The 21,058-nt window shown below is 38.8% G+C and overlaps 2 protein-coding genes and 3 non-coding genes across 5 annotated transcripts in view; 4 read left to right on the top strand and 1 right to left on the bottom strand.

The window, feature by feature from the left end:
* The first annotated feature begins 132 nt into the window (after nucleotides 1-132).
* rplp0 (ribosomal protein, large, P0) lies at nucleotides 133-3,449 on the top strand. Its single transcript, XM_073861114.1, has 8 exons — nucleotides 133-181; nucleotides 679-789; nucleotides 1,033-1,208; nucleotides 1,848-1,935; nucleotides 2,024-2,173; nucleotides 2,286-2,477; nucleotides 2,837-2,968; nucleotides 3,233-3,449. The coding sequence occupies exons 2-8, from the start codon at nucleotides 736-738 to the stop codon at nucleotides 3,389-3,391; spliced, it is 951 nt and encodes a 316-aa protein (XP_073717215.1). The 5' UTR covers nucleotides 133-181; nucleotides 679-735; the 3' UTR covers nucleotides 3,392-3,449.
* On the top strand, nucleotides 1,345-1,473 carry LOC129441223 (small nucleolar RNA SNORA63). The gene has a single exon (XR_008643400.2). It is a non-coding gene; the product is annotated as a small nucleolar RNA SNORA63 (small nucleolar RNA).
* On the top strand, nucleotides 2,587-2,715 carry LOC129441221 (small nucleolar RNA SNORA63). The gene has a single exon (XR_008643399.2). It is a non-coding gene; the product is annotated as a small nucleolar RNA SNORA63 (small nucleolar RNA).
* On the top strand, nucleotides 3,020-3,147 carry LOC129441224 (small nucleolar RNA SNORA63). The gene has a single exon (XR_008643401.2). It is a non-coding gene; the product is annotated as a small nucleolar RNA SNORA63 (small nucleolar RNA).
* A 4,065-nt stretch (nucleotides 3,450-7,514) lies between the features above and the next one.
* LOC129439539 (cytosolic phospholipase A2 gamma-like) overlaps nucleotides 7,515-21,058 on the bottom strand; it is a 38,952-nt gene continuing 25,408 nt past the window's right edge. The window contains exons 11-18 of the mRNA XM_073860805.1: nucleotides 16,058-16,123; nucleotides 15,908-15,961; nucleotides 15,671-15,799; nucleotides 15,364-15,476; nucleotides 15,173-15,270; nucleotides 14,941-15,097; nucleotides 8,009-8,171; nucleotides 7,515-7,929 (exon numbers count right to left, since the gene is read on the bottom strand). Of these exons, the coding sequence (XP_073716906.1) occupies nucleotides 7,763-7,929; nucleotides 8,009-8,171; nucleotides 14,941-15,097; nucleotides 15,173-15,270; nucleotides 15,364-15,476; nucleotides 15,671-15,799; nucleotides 15,908-15,961; nucleotides 16,058-16,123 (947 nt within the window). The 3' untranslated portion in view covers nucleotides 7,515-7,762. The remainder of the gene's footprint in view (nucleotides 7,930-8,008; nucleotides 8,172-14,940; nucleotides 15,098-15,172; nucleotides 15,271-15,363; nucleotides 15,477-15,670; nucleotides 15,800-15,907; nucleotides 15,962-16,057; nucleotides 16,124-21,058) is intronic.

The raw sequence follows: 21,058 nt of genomic DNA, 5'->3' as shown, positions 1-21,058 counted from the left end.
AAAAGATAAAATTATTTCACGTAAAATACTTTTTGAATCCGTCAACTTCACAGTGACATGAAAATGGACCAATCAGCGCACAGACACGCCTCAAGCTTTTTCTGATTGGATGTTTTTTTCTGGTAAAACAATTTGCAGCTTCCTGTGTCGGTCTCTTTCTTTCACGCGTCCCTACCGTGAGGTAAGGCCTGTTTTAGCTCAGTCCTGTCATGGGTATTTTTTTCAAAAGACGATGTACATAATGGTGTAATTATATAGTAAGCGTACATAAAATTGTTAGTTGATAAACATAGGCCAAAAATGCAGCTAAAAGTTGACGTATGAATCACATTTTTACCCTTAAGCATGCTAGCATTAGCAGTTAGCACCGCGCCATGTGTTGAGAAATGAGAGATTTTGTTAACTCTGCTGTTTCCTACGTAATGTTTCTCGATCGTCGTAAGACAATTGGGGTCGTAAACGTTGTACGACGGTCCTACAATGTTTCTCTATTAATTTGATGTCATTAGTATTGACTTAATATCATACAGATGTAGTAACTAGCTTTGCAGGAACGAACGTGTGGGTCATTTTGTATAATAATGAAAAGGAAACGCTTACATCAAATACACTTGTATGAAACAGTAACTGCAAGGTAGCACAACGTAAGTCTTTACACAAGTTTCTTTATGTTTTCAGATTTATCAACCTTGTCTTTAAACCGGCTGTTAACCGATCCTTGGAAGCACTGTCAAGATGCCCAGGGAAGACAGGGCCACGTGGAAGTCCAACTACTTTTTGAAAATCATCGTAAGTTTTCTTCCCTTCTGTGTATTGTGATGTGAATAAGAGCAGGATAAGTTACAGATCAGCTGTGTTAGTGCTGGTTAGTCGTTCCCCCTGCTAAAATTAACCTGTTTCATACTATCCCTGCCTGTCAACACCATAGACCTGCAGGGACGCTTTGTCTCAGACATCATAACACTTTTTATAAAGTTATGACCTCAATCAGGTCATGTTTTTTTAATTTTGTATTTTTATGTGTGTGTTTAGCAACTTCTGGATGACTTTCCCAAATGCTTCATCGTGGGCGCAGACAATGTCGGCTCCAAGCAGATGCAGACGATCCGTCTGTCTTTGAGGGGCAAGGCCGTCGTGCTGATGGGCAAAAACACCATGATGCGTAAGGCCATCCGTGGCCATCTGGAAAACAACCCAGCTTTGGAGAGGTGCGTATCAATCCTTAAACATCTATAAATACTAATTTGTAGTGCCAGCTATAAAAAAGGCATCCCTATTTCTGATTGGAGATGTTAATGTTAGCTTTAAAACACTTTAGATGTAAAGCTGGTTAATACCAGAGACATGCAGGATAAGTTACAGATCAGCTGATGCCGTGCTGGTTTGTCGTTCCCCCTGCACAAATCGATTTGTTTCCTACTATCCCTGTTTGTTTGCTACCCACAGCTCACAGGGACGCTTGGTCTCAGACAAATTGTAGTTTTAGCACTTCCTGTTAAAATGAAACAGTTTAAGCAGGAAGTCAGTTGCTTATGCTATATATGATATATTAAATGAATTGTGATTATTTCAAGCTCAAAGTAAATAAAGCTGGTTTTCTTTCAGACTGTCAGACATTGTCAATTAGTATCATAAATGACAAATGCCATAATACATTAGACAAGACCCTTAAAAGATGAGAATTTGCATTTAATTGTAGTTTTATATTAAAATATTTACATAATAAATTTGCAAATATCTGAACAGCATGTCTCCTAATTTATATAAAGTTTCAAGGATGTTTTTGTGGTGTTTTGCAGAAAGTATAATTTTTAGGTGAAATCTGACATTTTCCCATGTTTCCTCAGGCTTCTCCCCCACATCCGTGGAAATGTTGGGTTTGTTTTCACAAAGGAAGATCTGACTGAGGTCAGGGATCTGCTGCTGGCAAACAAAGTGAGTTAAACTGTTTATCTTTTTTCAGATTAACACTTATGTGGAAGCCAGCATGGTGTTAAATCACAAACCATCTTTTATTTCTCAGGTGCCAGCTGCTGCCCGTGCTGGTGCCATCGCTCCTTGTGAAGTGACTGTGCCAGCTCAAAACACCGGGCTTGGTCCTGAGAAGACCTCCTTCTTCCAGGCTCTGGGTATCACCACCAAGATCTCCAGAGGAACCATTGAAATCCTGAGTAGTGATGGAGGTATCCAGCTTTGGTTTGATCGAATGTTTTGCTGTGAATTTCTGTTTGTCAAATTCAGAAGTAAATGTGAAAGTAATGCATGTTTTACCCATCTTATAGAGTGATGTCCAGCTGATCAAAAATGGAGATAAGGTGGGCGCCAGTGAAGCCACGCTGCTCAACATGCTGAACATCTCGCCCTTCTCATACGGGCTGATCATCCAGCAGGTGTATGATAATGGCAGTGTGTACAGCCCAGAGGTGCTTGACATCACTGAAGATGCCCTGCACAAGAGGTTCCTGGAGGGTGTGAGAGTCTTAAACTACTGATGCATTTGAATAAATGCTTTGAATTGAGCTCTGACATATTTCAGAATATATTCTTGCTGAAGGATCTTTAATAAAAAACAATTATACATTTAAAGTGCAGGATAAGTTACAGATCAGCTGATGCCGTGCTGGTTTGTCGTTCCCCCTGCAAAAATCAATTTGTTTCCTACTATCCCTGTGGGTTTGCTATCCACAGCTCACAGGGACGCTTGGTCTCAAACATTGTGCCGCTTCATTTTAAATTATTTTTTGGACCTATCTGAATGTGACTTTCATTGATGTCATTCATAATCTGTAATCCTGAGTATTAACTTAAGTTTATCTTTACTCTTCAGGGTGTGAGAAACATCGCCAGCGTCTGTCTGCAGATCGGCTACCCCACACTCGCCTCCATCCCTCACACCATCATCAATGGATACAAGAGGGTCCTGGCTGTTGCCGTGGAAACCGACTACTCCTTCCCTCTGGCTGAAAAGGTGAAACCCTTTTGTTTTTGTGGCCTTTTCTTGGGTACGGTACAGATTTTTCTGCAGGATAAGTTACAGAACGGCTGCTCTGTGTTGTTCTGTCGTTCCCCCTGCGCAAATTGACTTGTTTCCTACTATCCCTGTCTGTCTGCACACCCCGGCAGGCAGGGACGCTTGGTTTCAGACAGTCCTAACACATATTCCTATATCATTCGCTACAACGTGAGAGCTGTAACATCCAGTCTGATGTGTTATGTTCTCTCTCTCCTTCAGGTGAAGGCGTTCCTGGCTGACCCCACCGCTTTCGCTGTGGCAGCTCCTGTGGCCGCGGCTGCAGAGGAGAAATCCGCTGCTCCTGCTGCCAAAGTGGAGGCGGCAAAGGAGGAGTCTGAAGAGTCGGATGAAGACATGGGCTTCGGCCTGTTTGATTAAACTTGCGAATGGATGCTTGGTCTGCAAGTTAAAGTCAATAAAACATCTGAAACAGTCATTTACAGTTTGCTGTTTCTATATTCTACGTACAAAAATTGTGCTGTCATTGTCTTTAAATTAATTGCATGATAAAATTTGCTTAGAAAGCCACTGAATCAGTGATGGTTAAATTATTTTCCAGCACCTTAATGCCAAAGTCATGACCCCATCAGTATAAAAAAAATTCTTTTGTTACAAAACTAAAATAATCTATCAAATTTTACATGATTGTAATATTATTTTATTTAAGGACTTTCTGCCCTTAGTAATGGTGTAGAGCAATTTTACTTGTAAGCTGTAAGCTGTAAACTTCACTTAATTACATTGATTTGCCGAATTTCATCTCAACTTTCCTAATGCAAATTTTGATTATAAATTTAATATTTTAGTGTCGTTTTAAAATTGTCACCTCAGTGTAGTAAAAAGGAGACAAGATGTGTGACCCTGGACCATGAGTTGTACATTTGCAGCAATAGCCCTCCTTAGGAAATTAAGTGAAGTTTCATGAAGATATTTTGTAAATTTCTTGTAGTAAATATATCAGAAATTTATTTTTTATTAGGATAATGTCCAAATGAAGTCCTTTGCAACATAATTTTAAAGGTGGTTTTCTCAATAATTCTCTTGCACCCTCTGATTCCAGATTTTCAAATAGTTCTTGGCCAAAGGTAAATGATTTCTAGAAAATTGTGATGTGGCAAAAAAGAGAGTAGAAAAACCACTGCAGGCTGCAATGCAAGTAGATCATAAGTAATTGGATTTCAAATAGTCTCATCAAGTCCAACACAGTATACGAGGGTTGGTTAGTAATTTTTTTTTAGAAATGTACAGATAAAGAGAATGGGGAAAAAAAAGAGATAGTAAGTCCTTTATTAAGAAGTAAGGTATTGGCAGAAGAGATGGGTTTTTAGCCGAGTCTTAAATACTGCTACAGTGTCAGCAGATTGTGTCATGACCAGCAGATCATTCCACAGTTGTGGAACAGCTCCTGAGAAGGTACGCGCTAGTGTTTTTCCCCTTTTTGAGATGGCAAGCCATCGCTCAGTGGCAGAGCGTACGGATCGAGAGGGTACATAAGGCTGTATACACGAGTGAAGATAAGGGGGTGCTGACCCAGTGGTGGTTTTAAAGGCCAGGAGCAGAACCTTAAATTTGATGCGAGCTGCTATAGGAAGCCAGTGTAACTTAACAAAGAGAGGAGTGACGTGCACCCTCTTTGGCTCATTGAAGACCACACTTGCTCTCAGGCATGTAGTGATGCGGGCAGAAACCGTGGGATCATCAGGGTGGAACGACAAGTGGAGTTGAGTGTCGTCCGCATAGCAGTGGTATAGGAAAAGCCATGTTTTCGAATGACAGAACCCAGGGATGTCATGTATATCGAAAAGAGCAGCGGCCCAAGCACAGAGCCTTGAGGCACCTCAGTATCGAGACGTTGTGGTTCGGAGATGTCACCTCTCCAGAATACCCGAAATTACCTACCTGAGAGGTATGACTTGAACCATAGAAGTGCTGTGTCAGAGACACCCAGATGTCACCTCTCCAGGATACCCGAAATGACCTACCTGAGAGGTATGACTTGAACCATAGAAGTGCTGTATCAGAGACACCCATAGCCATGAGGTTCGACAGGAGGATGCGGTGATTGATCGTGTCAAAAGCGGCAGATGATTTGGAGGCTGCCATTGCCTGCCTTAGGGCTTCAATGACTGAATATACATGAATTAATATTAATTCAATATTAATATTCTTCACACCTGTCTAAACGTTTTATAATAAGCAAATGAAACAGTTTTAGTTTGAAAAAAATATTTTATTTGATTTCAATAGAAGCAAAGCAACACATTTTCAACACAATCTTCAGATAATATAAATTTAAAGGGGTGGTTTCCCAGACAGGGATTAGCTTAAGCCAGGACTAGGCCTTAGTTTAGTTAGGAAATATAACTAGTTTTAAGGAACATGCTTGAAATCAAAACATTACTTTTGTGCATTTTGAGGCAAAACAAAGGGCACTGATGTGGTCACTGCAAGTTGTTTGCGGTTTGGGCAGCTCTTTATGTTTAGTCTAATCACTGTCCAGGAAACCGCCTTCAAATTTTTTTATTTAAAAACACTCAAGTCTCATGCATTTTTCTTTGGTATTTTATCTTATTTACGTGTAAAAAAAGAAGCATTATTTTGTTATTTTACTTGAATTAAAATCTTAATTTTAGTAAATTGTTAAAACACGATCAGAAACTTAAATTGTCACGCTTTATATAGTCAAAATGATATAATAATGACATACATAGCCTATAGCTAGTTTGTCAAAATGTTGAAACTCCCAAAAGCACACACACTAACTAATCCAAAACTAATCCAAATGACTCTTGTCAAACAATACAAGAGTTTATTTAGCGAAACTACAATAACTTCAAATCTCATTGGTTCTCATTCTCATGTAATCCCAGATGTATGACCTCCTTTCTTCAGTAAAGCACAAAGTTTTATGCATTCATGCCAAATAAAAAACAGATAACTTTGCTTTTTAAATTTTTCTAAAATCTTTGTGCATTCCAATTAATATCATCAAACTGCAGTTAGTTTGTTTTGATTTAAGCCTTCATAAATAAAGAAATACAGCTAAGCAGCACAATAAAACACGATAAAAACATGATAACATAATAATAAACATGTTTATTAGTTATCTCGTTTTGGAACCAAACTCTTCATTTATTCCAAATTTGTTTTTGGTGGAGTCCACATTAACTTATTAAAGTAATTTAATAAAATAACTTTTTTGATTGCTATTTTATAAAACAATTTATTCATTGATTTCAGCAGAAGCAAAATAATTTTTAACATATCAAACAGACCTGGGGCCGTATTCACAAAGAATTTTATCTTACCACTAAGAGTACTCCTAAATCACACTAAAAGATTTTAGCTAGGAGTTTTCTCTTAAAAGTTATTCACAACGCCTTTCAGACCTACTTTTAGTAAGGAAAAATGATTACTCCTAATCTAAGAGTGAGTCTTCGTTGCTACGGATGACGTCAATTCTCATGCACGAGCTGACTCGCAATGACCATGGTGATTGGTTGTTAGATGACCGGGCTGTCATGCGGAACATAACACAGATGCACCAAATTAATTACAACATAGAAATATGTCTGTGTCCTACACAAAATAATAATAGTAATGCCATCGAAATGCATATAAAAGAAAAGTTGTGAATGAAATTAAATTATATCAAGGTAGCCTAATACCCAAATGAAAACCGACAATTGCCTAATAATAAAAAACGATATTGCATTAAAACTTACTTGCTTGATTAATTTACATCCTATTAGCCTAAATAGACTACTTAAAGCAAGGAAATGTTTTGCCCATATTGAGGAAGCCCGCATTTTTTTAAAAGTAGTAATTATTTAAAATAGTTAACTGGCATTTTTATTTCAAACGACCCGACCGGCATATCATAAAAAATTTTTTTTTGGATGACTCGTAATCGCAGGCACCCGCTCATTTCGGATCAACCCGCGCATCACTGATGGGAGAGGATTTGTTTGCAGATCAATGCATTCCCGCTTGTGTCGCGGAACCTGGACGACTGCGAGAGGCGGTGCATGGTATGCATTACAATCGCAGTCAAGGGCTGCAGCCTTTAAACGGGCAAGCATGGCAACAGGTTGGCGTACAATATTAAATATATAATATCATTATTGTTTCATGTAATTCTAAAAACGTCCTGTTTGTCATGAATGTAATGAATTATGAAACAAATGTCATAAAAATATGCTTACATTAAAGTGTTCTTTTAAGTGTAGGCAATGCTTCTGAGTTGGTGAAACTGTCCATGTATGTGTTAATCAGCACCTAAGCCATTTTACGATCCTTTGTGAATAGGTCTTAGTGAGTTAGGAGTCCTCTCGACTTCTTTTAAGCTGTCCCAGACTTAGGTGCTACTTTTAGGGCTAAAATGCTTCGTGAATTACTTTTAGTGAAAAAAATTAGGAGTCCTAAAGTTAGGACTGACACGCCCATTATTTTTAGGAGTTGCTCCTAAATTCGCCAGTTAGGAGCTACTTTTAGCCTTAAAATTCTTTGTGAATACGGCCCCTGAAGTGTAACTTTTTAATTAGGGATGCACCGATATATCGGCCTATAATTGGTATTGGAAGATAAAAGCTTTGTTTAAAAACAGTTGATGATCATGACAGATTATATCATGACAATCAAATGCATCAGACAATGATAACAGAACTGCAGTTTGTTCACTCTGCGCTTTTCATTATTACGTTTTTGTATAGTATTTAGAGTATATTCAAAGTATTAAATGTAATCATTCTAATGCTTAGCTGATTTCACCCCAATGCACTTTATAATCTCATCCAGCAGTTTCTCTTTGTTGTTTGTGATGTTTTTGCCAGCAATATTCAGAAGAGAATCAATCCTTTTAGGACTGTAGGGAAGATGTAATATGCGATATTCTCTTCTCCACTCCTCAATATTAACTGCAGAAACAAAACCACACTGAAATCACAACACAGTTTCATTCAGGACTTTAAAACAACCAAAAAGATGAAAACTTGCCTCCGCAGTTGACTATGTTGAAGAGAGGGATGTGGATCACGGTCGGTGCTTCTCCATGGCCTTCAAACACATAAAAGTCCTTTGCGATCTCATTAGATGGTATATCAACTTTAGGGAAAGGGATGTTTTCTTTCTTGCACCTATCAGCAGCTTTCTTCACTGTCTGTAATTGAAGAATATGACATTATCACGTCATGCTGAGAGGAAGAAGTCATATAGTCATTATTTACTCTCAATCTCACTTTAAACCACATGACCTTCATCGCAAGACAAGAGGAGATGTTTCTCATCACACAGATCAGACATGCGCTTCACTTCTCCATCATTTATTGCAGATGTTATAATATAAACCAGCTCAAAGTGTACAGGTGTTGTGTGTTTATATAAACAATGAATAGGAAGAGTATGAGGAAGGTGTGATGGATGAGGAGGAAGAGTATGAGGAAGATGAGATGGATGAGGAGGAAGAGCATGAGGAAGATGAGATGGATAAGAAGGAAGAGTATGAGGAAGATGTGATGGATGAGGAGGAAGAGTATGAGGAAGATGAGATGGATGAGGAGGAAGAGCATGAGGAAGATGAGATGGATGAGGAGGAAGAGCATGAGGAAGATGAGATGGATGAGGAGGAAGAGCATGAGGAAGATGAGATGGATGAGGAGGAAGAGCATGAGGAAGATGAGATGGATGAGGAGGAAGAGTATGAGGAAGATGAGATGGATGAGGAGGAAGAGCATAAGGAAGTTGTGATGGATGATGAGGGAGAGCATGAGGAAGATGAGATGGATGATGAGGAAGAGTATGAGGAAAATAAGATGCATGAGTAGGAAGAGTATGAGGAAGATGAGATGGATGAGGAGGAAGAGCATGAGGAAGATGAGATGGATGAGGAGGAAGAGCATGAGGAAGATGAGATGGATGAGGAGGAAGAGCATGAGGAAGATGAGATGGATGAGAAGGAAGAGTATGAGGAAGATGAGATGGATTAGGAGGAAGAGCATGAGGAAGATCAGATGGATGAGGAGAAAGATTATGAGGAAAATGAGATAGATGGGGAGGAAGAGCATGATGAAGATGAGATGGATGAGAAGGATGAGCATGAGGAAGATGTGATGGATGATAAGGAAGAGCATGAGGAAGATGAGATGGATGATAAGAAAGAGTATGAGAAAGATGAGATGGATGAGGAGGAAGAGCATGAGGAAGATGTGATGATGATGAGGAAGAGGATGAAGAAGATGTGATGGGTTATGAGGAAGAGTATGAGGAAGAAGAGATGGATGAGAAGTAAGAGTATCAGGAAAAGAATATGCAATAGTAGGAAGAGTATGAGGAAGATGAGATGGATGAGAAGTAAGAGTACGAGGAAGATGAGATGGATTAGGTGGAAGAGTATGAGGAAGATGAGATGGATGATGAGGAAGAGTATGAGAAAGATGAGATGGATGAGGAGGAAGAGCATGAGGAAAATGAGTTAGATGGGGAGGAAGAGCATGAGGAAGATGTGATTTATGAGGAGGAAGATTATGAGGAAAATGAGATGGATTAGGTGGAAGATCATGATGAAGATGAGATGCATGAGCAGGAAGAGCATGAGGAGGATGAGATGGATGAGAAGGAAGACCATGAAGAAGATGTGATGGATGATGAGGAAGAGCATGAGGAAGATGTGATGGATGATGAGCATGAGGAAGATGTGATGGATGAGAAGGAAGAGTATGAGGAAGATGTGATGGATGACGAGGAAGAGTATGAGGAAGATGTGATGATGATGAGGAAGAGGATGAAGAAGATGTGATGGGTTATGAGGAAGAGTATGAGGAAGAAGAGATGGATGAGGAGGAAGAGCATAAGGAAGATGTGATGTATGAGGAGGAAGAGTATGAGGAAAATGAGATAGATGGGGAGGAAGAGCGTGAGGAAGATGTGATGGATTAGGAGGAAGAGCATGAGGAAGATGTGATGGATGAGAAGGAAGAGTTTGAGGAAGAAGAGATGGATGAGAAGGAAGAGTTTGAGGAAGATGAGATGGATGAGAAGGAAGAGCATGAGGAAGATGTGATGGATTAGGTGGAAGAGCATGAGGAAGATGAGATGGATGAGAAGGAAGAGCATGAGGAAGATGAGATAGATGAGAAGGAAGAGCATGAGGAAGATGTGATGGATGAGAAGGAAGAGCATGAGGAAGATGTGATGGATGAGAAGGAAGAGAATGAGGAAGATGAGATGGATTAGGCGGAAGAGCATGATGAAGATGAGATGGATGAGAAGGAAGAGCATGAGGAAGATGAGATAGATGCGAAGGAAGAGCATGAGGAAGATGTGATGGATGAGAAGGAAGAAAATGAGGAACATGTGATGGATTAGGCGGAAGAGCATGATGAAGATGAGATGGATGAGAAGGAAGAGCATGAGGAAGATGAGATAGATGCGAAGGAAGAGCATGAGGAACATGTGATGGATTAGGTGGAAGAGTATGAGGAAGAAGAGATGGATGAGATGGAAGAGCATGAGGAAGATGTGATGGATGAGAAGGAAGAGTTTGAGGAAGATGAGATGGATTAGGTGGAAAAGTATGAGGAAGAAGAGATGGATGAGAAGGAAGAGCATGAGGAAGATGAGATAGATGAGAAGGAAGAGCATGAGGAAGATGTGATGGATGAGAAGGAAGAGCATGAGGAAGATGTGATGGATGAGAAGGAAGAGAATGAGGAAGATGAGATGGATTAGGCAGAAGAGCATGAGGAAGATGAGATGGATTAGGTGGAAGAGCATGAGGAAGATGTGATGGATGAGAAGGAATAGCATGAGGAAGATGTGATGGATGAGAAGGAAGAGAATGAGGAAGATGAGATGGATTAGGCGGAAGAGCATGATGAAGATGAGATGGATGAGAAGGAAGAGCATGAGGAAGATGAGATAGATGCGAAGGAAGAGCATGAGGAACATGTGATGGATTAGGTGGAAGAGTATGAGGAAGAAGAGATGGATGAGAAGGAAGAGCATGAGGAAGATGTGATGGATGAGAAGGAAGAGTTTGAGGAAGATGAGATGGATTAGGTGGAAAAGTATGAGGAAGAAGAGATGGATGAGAAGTAAGAGTACGAGGAAGATGAGATGGATTAGGTGGAAGAGTATGAGGAAGATGAGATGGATGATGAGGAAGAGTATGAGAAAGATGAGATGGATGAGGAGGAAGAGCATGAGGAAAATGAGATAGATGAGGAGAAAGAGTATGAGGAAGATGAGGAAGATGAGATAGATGAGAAGAAAGAGCATGAGGAAGATGAGATAGATGAGAAGAAAGAGCATGAGGAAGATGAGATGGATGAGAAGGAAGAGTTTGAGGAAGATGAGATGGATTAGGTGGAAAAGTATGAGGAAGAAGAGATGGATGAGAAGGAAGAGCATGAGGAAGAAGAGATGGATGAGAAGGAAGAGCATGAGGAAGATGAGATGGATTAGGTGGAAGAGCATGAGAAGATGTGATGGATTAGGTGGAAGAGTATGAGGAAGAAGAGATGGATGAGAAGGAAGAGCATGAGGAAGATGTGATGGATGAGAAGGAAGAGCATGAGGAAGAAGAGATGGATGAGAAGGAAGAGCATGAGGAAGATGAGATGGATTAGGTGGAAGAGCACGAGGAAGATGTGATGGATTAGGTGGAAGAGTATGAGGAAAATTAGATGGATGAGGAGGAAGAGTATGAGGAAGAAGAGATGGGTGAGGAGGAAGAGCATAAGGAAGATGTGATGGATGATGAGGAAGAGTATGAGGAAGATGAGATGGATGAGAAGGAAGAGCATGAGGAAGATGTGATGGATGAGAAGGAAGAGCATGAGGAAGATGCGATGGATGAGAAGGAAGAGTTTGAGGAAGATGAGATGGATGAGAAGGAAGAGCAAGAGGAAGATGAGATGGATGAGAAGGAAGAGCATGAGGAAGAAGAGATGGATGAGAAGGAAGAGCATGAGGAAGATGTGATGGATGAGAAGGAAGAGTTTGAGGAAGATGAGATGGATGAGAAGGAAGAGCGTGAGGAAGATGAGATGGATGAGAAGGAAGAGCGTGAGGAAGAAGAGATGGATGAGAAGGAAGAGCATGAGGAAGATGAGATAGATGAGAAGAAAGAGCATGAGGAAGATGAGGAAGATGAGATAGATGAGAAGAAAGAGCATGAGGAAGATGAGATAGATGAGAAGAAAGAGCATGAGGAAGATGAGATAGATGAGAAGAAAGAGCATGAGGAAGATGAGATGGATGAGAAGGAAGAGTTTGAGGAAGATGAGATGGATTAGGTGGAAGAGTATGAGGAAGAAGAGATGGATGAGAAGGAAGAGCATGAGGAAGATGTGATGGATGAGAAGGAAGAGTTTGAGGAAGAAGAGATGGATGAGAAGGAAGAGCATGAGGAAGATGTGATGGATTAGGTGGAAGAGCAAGAGGAAGAAGAGATGGATGAGAAGGAAGAGCATGAGGAAGATGAGGAAGATGAGATAGATGAGAAGAAAGAGCATGAGGAAGATGAGATAGATGAGAAGAAAGAGCATGAGGAAGATGAGATGGATGAGAAGAAAGAGCATGAGGAAGATGAGATGGATGAGAAGGAAGACTTTGAGGAAGATGAGATGGATTAGGTTGAAAAGTATGAGGAAGAAGAGATGGATGAGAAGGAAGAGTTTGAGGAAGAAGAGATGGATGAGAAGGAAGAGCATGAGGAAGATGAGATGGATGAGAAGGAAGAGTTTGAGGAAGAAGAGATGGATGAGAAGGAAAAGCATGAGGAAGATGAGATGGATTAGGTGGAAGAGCATGAGAAGATGTGATGGATTAGGTGGAAGAGTATGAGGAAGAAGAGATGGATGAGAAGGAAGAGCATGAGGAAGATCTGATGGATGAGAAGGAAGAGTTTGAGGAAGATGAGATGGATGAGAAGGAAGAGCATGAGGAAGATGAGATGGATTAGGTGGAAGAGCACGAGGAAGATGTGATGGATTAGGTGGAAGAGTATGAGGAAGAAGAGATGGATGAGAAGGAAGAGCATGAGGAAGATGTGATGGATGAGAAGGAAGAGTATGAGGAAGATGAGATGGATGAGCAGGAAGAGTATGAGGAAGAAGAGATGGGTGAGGAGGAAGAGCATAAGGAAGATGTGATGGATGAGAAGGAAGAGTTTGAGGAAGATGAGATGGATGAGAAGGAAGAGCATGAGGAAGAGGAGATGGATGAGGAGGAAAAGTAGGAGAAAGATGAGATGGATGAGAAGGAAGAGCATGAGGAAGATGTGATGGGTGAGAAGGAAGAGCATGAGGAAGATAAAATGGATGAGAAGGAAGAGCATGAGGAAGATGAGATGGATTAGGTGGAAGAGCACGAGGAAGATGAGATGGATGAGAAGGAAGAGCATGAGGAAGATGAGATGGATTAGGTGGAAGAGCATGAGGAAGATAAAATGGATGAGAAGGAAGAGCATGAGGAAGATGAGATGATTATGAGGAAGAGGATGAGGAAGATGTGATGGAGTAGGTGGAAGAGTATGAGGAAGAAGAGATGGATGAGAAGGAAGAGCATGAGGAAGATGAGATGGATTAGGTGGAAGAGCACGAGGAAGATGTGATGGATTAGGTGGAAGAGTATGAGGAAGAAGAGATGGATGAGAAGGAAGAGCATGAGGAAGATGTGATGGATGAGAAGGAAGAGTATGAGGAATATGAGATGGATGAGAAGGAAGAGCAGGAGGAAGATGAGATGGATGAGAAGGAAGAGCATGAGGAAGATGTGATGGATGAGAAGGAAGAGTTTGAGGAAGATGAGATGGATGATGAGGAAGAGTATGAGGAAGATGAGATGGATGAGAAGGAAAAGCATGAGGAAGATGAGATGGATGAGAAGGAAGAGTATGAGGAAGATGAGATGGATGAGGAGGAAGAGCATGAGGAAGATGTGATGGATGAGGAGGAAGAGTATGAGGAAGATGAGATGGATGAGGAGGAAGAGCATGAGGAAGATGAGATGGATGAGAAGGAAGAGCATGAGGAAGATGAGATGGATGAGGAGGAAGAGCATGAGGAAGATAAAATGGATGAGAAGGAAGAGCATGAGGAAGATGAGATGGATGAGGAGGAAGAGCATGAGGAAGATGAGATGGATGAGAAGGAAGAGTATGAGGAAGATGAGATGGGTCAGGAGGAAGAGCATAAGGAAGATGTGATGTATGAGGAGGAAGAGTATGAGGAAAATGAGATAGATGGGGAGGAAGAGCGTGAGGAAGAGGAGATGAATGAGGAGGAAAAGTAGGAGAAAGATGAGATGGATGAGAAGGAAGAGCATGAGGAAGATGAGATCGATGAGGAGGAAGAGTATGAGGAAGATGAGATGGATGAGAAGGAAGAGCATGAGGAAGATGAGATGGATGAGAAGGAAGAGCATGAGGAAGATGAGATGGATAAGGAGGAAGAGCATGAGGAAGATGTGATGGATGACGAGGAAGAGTATGAGGAAGATGAGATGATGAGGAGGAAGAACATGAGGAAGATGTGATGGATGATGAGAAAGAGAATGAGGAAGATGAGATGGATGAGGAGGAAGAGCATGAGGAAGATAAAATGGATGAGAAGGAAGAGCATGAGGAAGATGCGATGGATGAGAAGGAAGAGCATGAGGAAGATAAAATGGATGAGAAGGAAGAGCATGAGGAAGATGAGATGGATGAGAAGGAAGAGCATGAGGAAGATAAAATGGATGAGAAGGAAGAGCATGAGGAAGATGAGATGGATTAGGAGTAAGAACATGAGGAAGATGTGATGGATTATGAGGAAGAGTATGAGGAAAATAAGATGCATGAGTAGGAAGAGTATGAGGAAGATGAGATGGATGAGGAGGAAGAGCATGAGGATCATGATACATCATCTTCTTTTAATTGAGCTTTATACATCAAAAGGATCTTCATCACTGAAATCCAGGGAAATGATGAGGTCAACGTCTCTCTCCTGTCTCAGCACTGAGATGTAAGGTGAGTTGTTCAATATACCAGCATCTTCATAGTCTCTCTGTTTACTGTCCCGAAAAATGATGGGCACACTATCATCTATCAACAACAGTATAGGGTCAGTGTTCACAGGATTATATCGATATAAACTGATAACACCCGGTCTATTCTCATCTTTCACTTGGTAAAGAAAATTGTACTTTCTGCCCCAGATCCACTCAGTCACAGACTTAATAACGTTCCCATAAACTTCTGTTAACAAAACACAAATACACTCATCAAAATCAAAGTCCCTTTATTTATTTTTAGGTTCATCAAAGATATTTATCTGTCTGGAAGATTAAAGTGATTGTAGAGACACTTAAACTTTCGCTGACTGATATGTGGACTTCAAACTCTCAGATACAGCCGCGGTGAGCCTCTTAACTGAGTCCAATAAACCGTCTGTTTCATCTATTTCATCTAATTCCAGCTGAAGTTCTGATAATAAGAGAAGACATACAATACTTTACATTTCTTCTCTGACGAATGCTTTGAAATAAATTAACAATGAATTTAATTACTACACTTGATATTTGTGTTGCCTTGTTTGTTCTTGGTTTGTGTCTGCACCGTATGAGCTTAAAAAATGTGTGATGAAAAAGTGTGACAACGAACTCAAAGCATTTGCTTACCTGATATCTTTGCTTTGATGGCTTCTTCATAAGGAGAAGTGTCTTCACCTTTCAGCGCAGCGAGATTCATTTCCACCAGATCCAAGAACAGTTGGTGGACTTCTTCTATTGTTGGAGACGTGCTATCTTCTGAAGAAAAAAAGTGTTGTGTTGTTGTGAGGATCATTGTTTTGCAAAATTGTAAAGCATTAGAAAAGTGATCATAAAATAAGAAATATGTGGATACTCGTAATTTACCTTCCAACTTTCCATCCACCTCAAAAATATTTTCTTTACTTCTATTAAAGAACCCTGTAAAAATCCAAAAGCAACCAAATTGAAGATATATATATGTAATAAATAGACATGAAATGTTTTCTTAGATGGAGTAAAGCCAGCAGCTGGTACCTTTAAACTTTTCCCATACGTATTGCGCGTTGATTTCTCCATCAGCAATACAACTGCCACACAGAGCTACAAAAACAAAAGATGACAATAAACAACTAATACATCAGATTTATTTTGCCAATGGCAAAAATATATGTATAAAACATATAATTGACAGCACAAGTGAGTTTCAATTTTAACAAACCACCATTATGGCGATCAGTGTTTTCATTAGCTCATCAGCTCATTTGCATTTAAAATGACACACCCAAAAATTGCAAATTTTTCTCACACCTTCAAAGTGTAAATTTTAACATGCTATAATACAGTTTTTTATGATTGCTATGACAGATTTTTCAATACTTTTAACAAGTTTCCAAAACTCTTAACACACTTAGCACTTCATCCGCCTATGTAAGCTATACTATTAACCCATTTCTTGTTGCTTTAACACAAAATGCATATAATTAACACAAATTAAAATGCTTGAACTTCTTTCACAGACAAGCTCAAACAAGACCAAAACAATTGATTTTTTATGTCAAATTTACAAATGCTTTCACACGGCATGTCAAAACAGATAACATCATGTGCTAAACCTGACTAGTCAAAGTAAACAGCTGTTTATATGATGAATTGAAACAAAATATATAGCCTGTATTTTATTTCTATTTGGAATGAAAAATAACTTATTGTACCAATGCAAATATATAAATCACAGCTGATTCAGGTTCTTTCGATTGCATGACCATATGGTATACAATAGAGTAAAAGAGAACCTCTTTAGGTCGATCTTGTCTGGAAAAGGAATAATATGAGCAACACAAAACATAAGATATATGGCTGCACAAGTCAATGGAAGACCAAATGGGTAGCAAGACCACCAGGACAAGGGAGAGGTTTTCGTCCAGTCCAACCTGGATGCAATAGATTGTGCATTCCCAGACATCACACCTGAACACTGTCAGAGGTGGATAAGACATGGCAAAGATTCCTGACAAGATGCCTTGCCAGAGAAGATATCAGGTGTAATGTGAATGAGAACATGTGGCCAAATAGAAACGCAATAGATTAGATGATGAGATTTTCTTTTTTTGCTTTAGTCTTCAGTGGCTTTTTCTGTTTGTATTTTTATTTATACTGTAAATGAAAGTTATATTGAATATGTTTGTTATCTTGCAGTAATGTCCTGTTGTAAATACTGTAAAGTCTTTACTGCAGCAATTCTGTCTGTCTATGTTTTTCATAAACTGTACTCTAAGATGGATGATTTATTTTTGTCTTGAATTTCTGCAGCAAAACAAACATAATGAATGCATTTACAAAACCCAACTAAACAAAAATATAAACAAGTTTTCAAAAGAAACTGCAGTGCAAAACTCAGTCTATAATCAATACAATCTACTGTCTATTGTATAAGGACAGACTGACACATAAAATAATGCAGGTTTTGTTTTTTCATCTGATGTTTGTGTTTTTATGAGATTGTGTTATGATTGACTAAATGTTTCTGTTGGAAGAGAATGTGTGTTGATGATTTGGCATAACTAGTTGATTCTGGGACATGTTTACAGTGTTTTGGTAAACAGTGTGAGAGTTTTGTTTACAATTTGTGATTTTGAGCATGAAATTAATGATTTTTGCAAGTTGTGTGTTGTAGGTGTGTTGCTGTGTTAAGAGTTTTGGAAACTTGTTAAAAGTATTGAAAAATCTGTCATAGCGATCGTAAAAAACTGTACAGTAAATTATCTATGTGGTATTTTGAGCTAAAACTTCACTTTTAAACACCAAAGATTTGTTTATCTTACAAAAGTCTTGTAAAATGTCCCTTTTAATGGACTAATTTGTGACGTTTACCTCTTTGCTTGAAGTTTATTCGTTATTTGTTAATATTTAGTTTAAATTATATTCTAGTTTACATATTTTAGTTTTATGTTACAGTAGTTTGCAGTCTATGCAGAGTTGGCCAGATGTTGTTTGTATACTTGTGTGTCTGACAAATAATCTTGAAACAATGAAGCAGCTTTACTTTTAACTGTTTTAAAACACAACATAGAGCTGGTCCTTACCTTGCAGGTAAAGCATGTCCATTTCAGGCTGATCCTTAATCATACAGCCACCCTTAAACTGACTGCCAAATTTGGAGACGTCCACAAACGCTCCAGTGATGGAATAACCTGCTTCACATGGGCTGATCTCAAACCAGGGATCTGCAGACAGACAACTCATTCATTTAAATATGACACACACGCACGCACGCACGCACGCACGCACGCACGCACACACACACACACACACACACACACACACACACACACACACACACACACACACACACACACACACATCTACCTCCATTATTCTGCTGTCTGCATCCCTTGTCAATCACATTATAGATGGGAAACGGGTCTTTGTCATGTCCAACCTGGTGCTCTGAAATTATGTGTTCGTCTATCTGAAGAGAAAAATATTATTGCAGAAGTGAAGTTTTCTTTATTACCTTTGCGTTGCCTTCTGAGAAGTAATAATACCTTTTGAATGTAAACAAATTATAGTCTACACTCAAAAAATTATTTTCAAAAAAGAATTTTCAAAAAGGGCCGAACCCAATCCGCTGGGTTGTAATTTAACCTGTGCTGGGTTGTTTCAATTTAAAATGCTGGGTTGTTTTAAGCCATTATAGGGTCAAGTATAAAAATTTTCTTGGTTCATTTACAGTTCTTTACAGACGCTAGGACACATTTCTCAAGTCCCAGGTCACTTTTGCAAAACTCCTCACACAGTGAGCACAACAGAAGTCTATGTGGGATCGATTATCATTGCTTTGGCACCAAATGTATTCAATGACTACATCTCTCAAATTTCATGAAATCTTTTCTCACTCAGACACAACATCTGCCAAAACTCTTTGTACATACAGGCCAATTTGCACATGCTTACATACTGTTTTCAAAACTGTTAAACTTATGTTCAAAACATTAAGATGATATAAAACTGAATAAGACAGCAATTTGCTACATTTCTACAATAATATTTTAATGAAATATATTTAAAATCTTAAATAAAATGCATATTTTATAAATACACATTAATTTATCTACTAATATACTATTGAAAATGTCATAAATAAATATTCATTGCCTTCTGTACAGGTGCATAAATACTGTCTTATTTTAATTTCTTTTAGACACTGCTTTGTTCTGTATTTAAATTCCTTCACCGCGACAGCCCTAGCTGCCATTTAAAAAAATACTATCAGTCGACTAAGGCAAAATCTAACAAATCAGATTCAACTATGAAAATCCTGAAAGTGACCCAAGTATTGAGAAATGTGTCCTAGCGTCTACAAAAAACTGCAATAGACCATTTAATTTTAAATGCAAATCCTAGGGTTATAAATGGATCTCAATGGAATGTAAAACCTTCTCTGGATACTTTTTGCATTTAAAAAAAGCCACAACCCTCGTGTGTAGATATCAGAGAACAATTTAACAGATTATTTCAATGCCTTTTTTGGCACCTTTAATACTGACAGAGTAAGATGGATTTTGTGACTTTTACGACTGAAAATGACAATATCTTGCATATACATACAAAGGCAAAAGGCAGTAACTTTGTTTTTGGTCGAAAATTAGTTATTGATATTTTTGGGACATTCAAGACCTCCTTTATTATGTGGATAAGTATCTTGAATCAATTTTGTTGTTTTTTCGAGAAAATAAAAATCAAGAAGAAAATAACTGACAACTAAAGTCACTAAAAAGTCTAAACTTTAAAGTCATTTTTCTCAGTTCTACACTCTAGCAAGTTAAGATCTTTTGTCTTTGTAGGGCAGTATTATGAAGGGATTTATTACCTCTTTCACAAATGAAGTGACGATTATCACTCCCCAAACATCAGTTAAGCTGAGCATGCCTTTCTCATCATAATATTTCTTCAGTTTGTAAAGTGTATCACGCCAGCCTACAGCAGAACCTTTATGTGTCTGTATGATCTTCTCCTTCACTGAGTTGACTTTAGTGGACCAGTTTGGCTCCTGATATAAAGATGTCATGCACCTTCATAAAATAAAGAGACTGATTATAGTTGATCTCATAGTCATCTCATTTCTGTGTGTGTGTTTGTGTGTGTGTGTGTACCAGGTTGATCCAGAGACTCCACTCAGATAAAGGATGCAGTCCAGTAGACCTATTTTTTCAAGTTTATCCAGAGATCCCAGTAAACCCAGCATGGCTCGTTCTCCTCCTCCAGAACCCAGTAGTGCGATTTTTGGCACATTGTCCTAAAACCCATGTACAACTTTCATACACTTAAAACCAAGAGCATTAATGACAAAATTTTTTCACAAGAAAGCAAAACTCTTAAGCAGGCCCGGCTGCAGGATGAAATGACTGAGGGGGCATGTGAAATTGTTGAGGGGGCTTAACTTTATACCATCAATGATACACTGAGATCTCCAAAAAAAAAAAAACATGCAACTGTACAGCACAGGTAACCAGAAACTCACTAATGATGATAGATCATGAGATATTATTTGATAGACTAGTAAGTGTGGATTAAGGATGTTTAAAATCCCTAGCCTATGGTCAGGACATGAATGGATTAAAACAGCAGATTTGCAAAGGTTTATTTATCTCCACATATAAATTAAAATTAGCAGGTAACTGTGCAGTATACCACATTACAGCCTATGTCCTATTTGATTTCCATATTATAGACGAGAGTATTTAACAGCAATAAACGTCTGCAATAAATATCCTAAATCTTTCTCAAAACTTTGAAAAACGTTGAAAAAAAAACTATTTTTAAAGGAACTGTATTCTTACAGTTATTCAAGATGCACACATTATTCCACATATGATTTGAATATTAGACAAGAGAATTTATATAATGCCAATGGACATCTCATATGGCAATAAATATCCACATAGGCTATAACTTTACATAACAGCATAATGAAATTAATAAACAAAGGAGGAAGCAGGATTGACATGTAAATTGTATTGTTATTACCGGAAAAAC

Source organism: Misgurnus anguillicaudatus, chromosome 22 (genome assembly GCF_027580225.2).
Source record: "Misgurnus anguillicaudatus chromosome 22, ASM2758022v2, whole genome shotgun sequence".
Lineage (NCBI taxonomy): Eukaryota > Metazoa > Chordata > Actinopteri > Cypriniformes > Cobitidae > Misgurnus > Misgurnus anguillicaudatus.
The sequence above is the reverse complement of the archived record's forward strand: the minus strand, read 5'-3'. Positions and strand labels throughout refer to the sequence as shown.

Bases quoted from the DNA above. Each gene is read 5' to 3' on its own strand.
- rplp0 (XM_073861114.1), top strand. From the start codon at position 736: ATGCCCAGGGAAGACAGGGCCACGTGGAAGTCCAACTACTTTTTGAAA. The intron at 1,936-2,023 runs GTGAGTTAAACT...TTTATTTCTCAG, and splicing joins ATCTGCTGCTGGCAAACAAA to GTGCCAGCTGCTGCCCGTGC. The intron at 2,174-2,285 runs AGTGATGGAGGT...ATCTTATAGAGT, and splicing joins GAACCATTGAAATCCTGAGT to GATGTCCAGCTGATCAAAAA.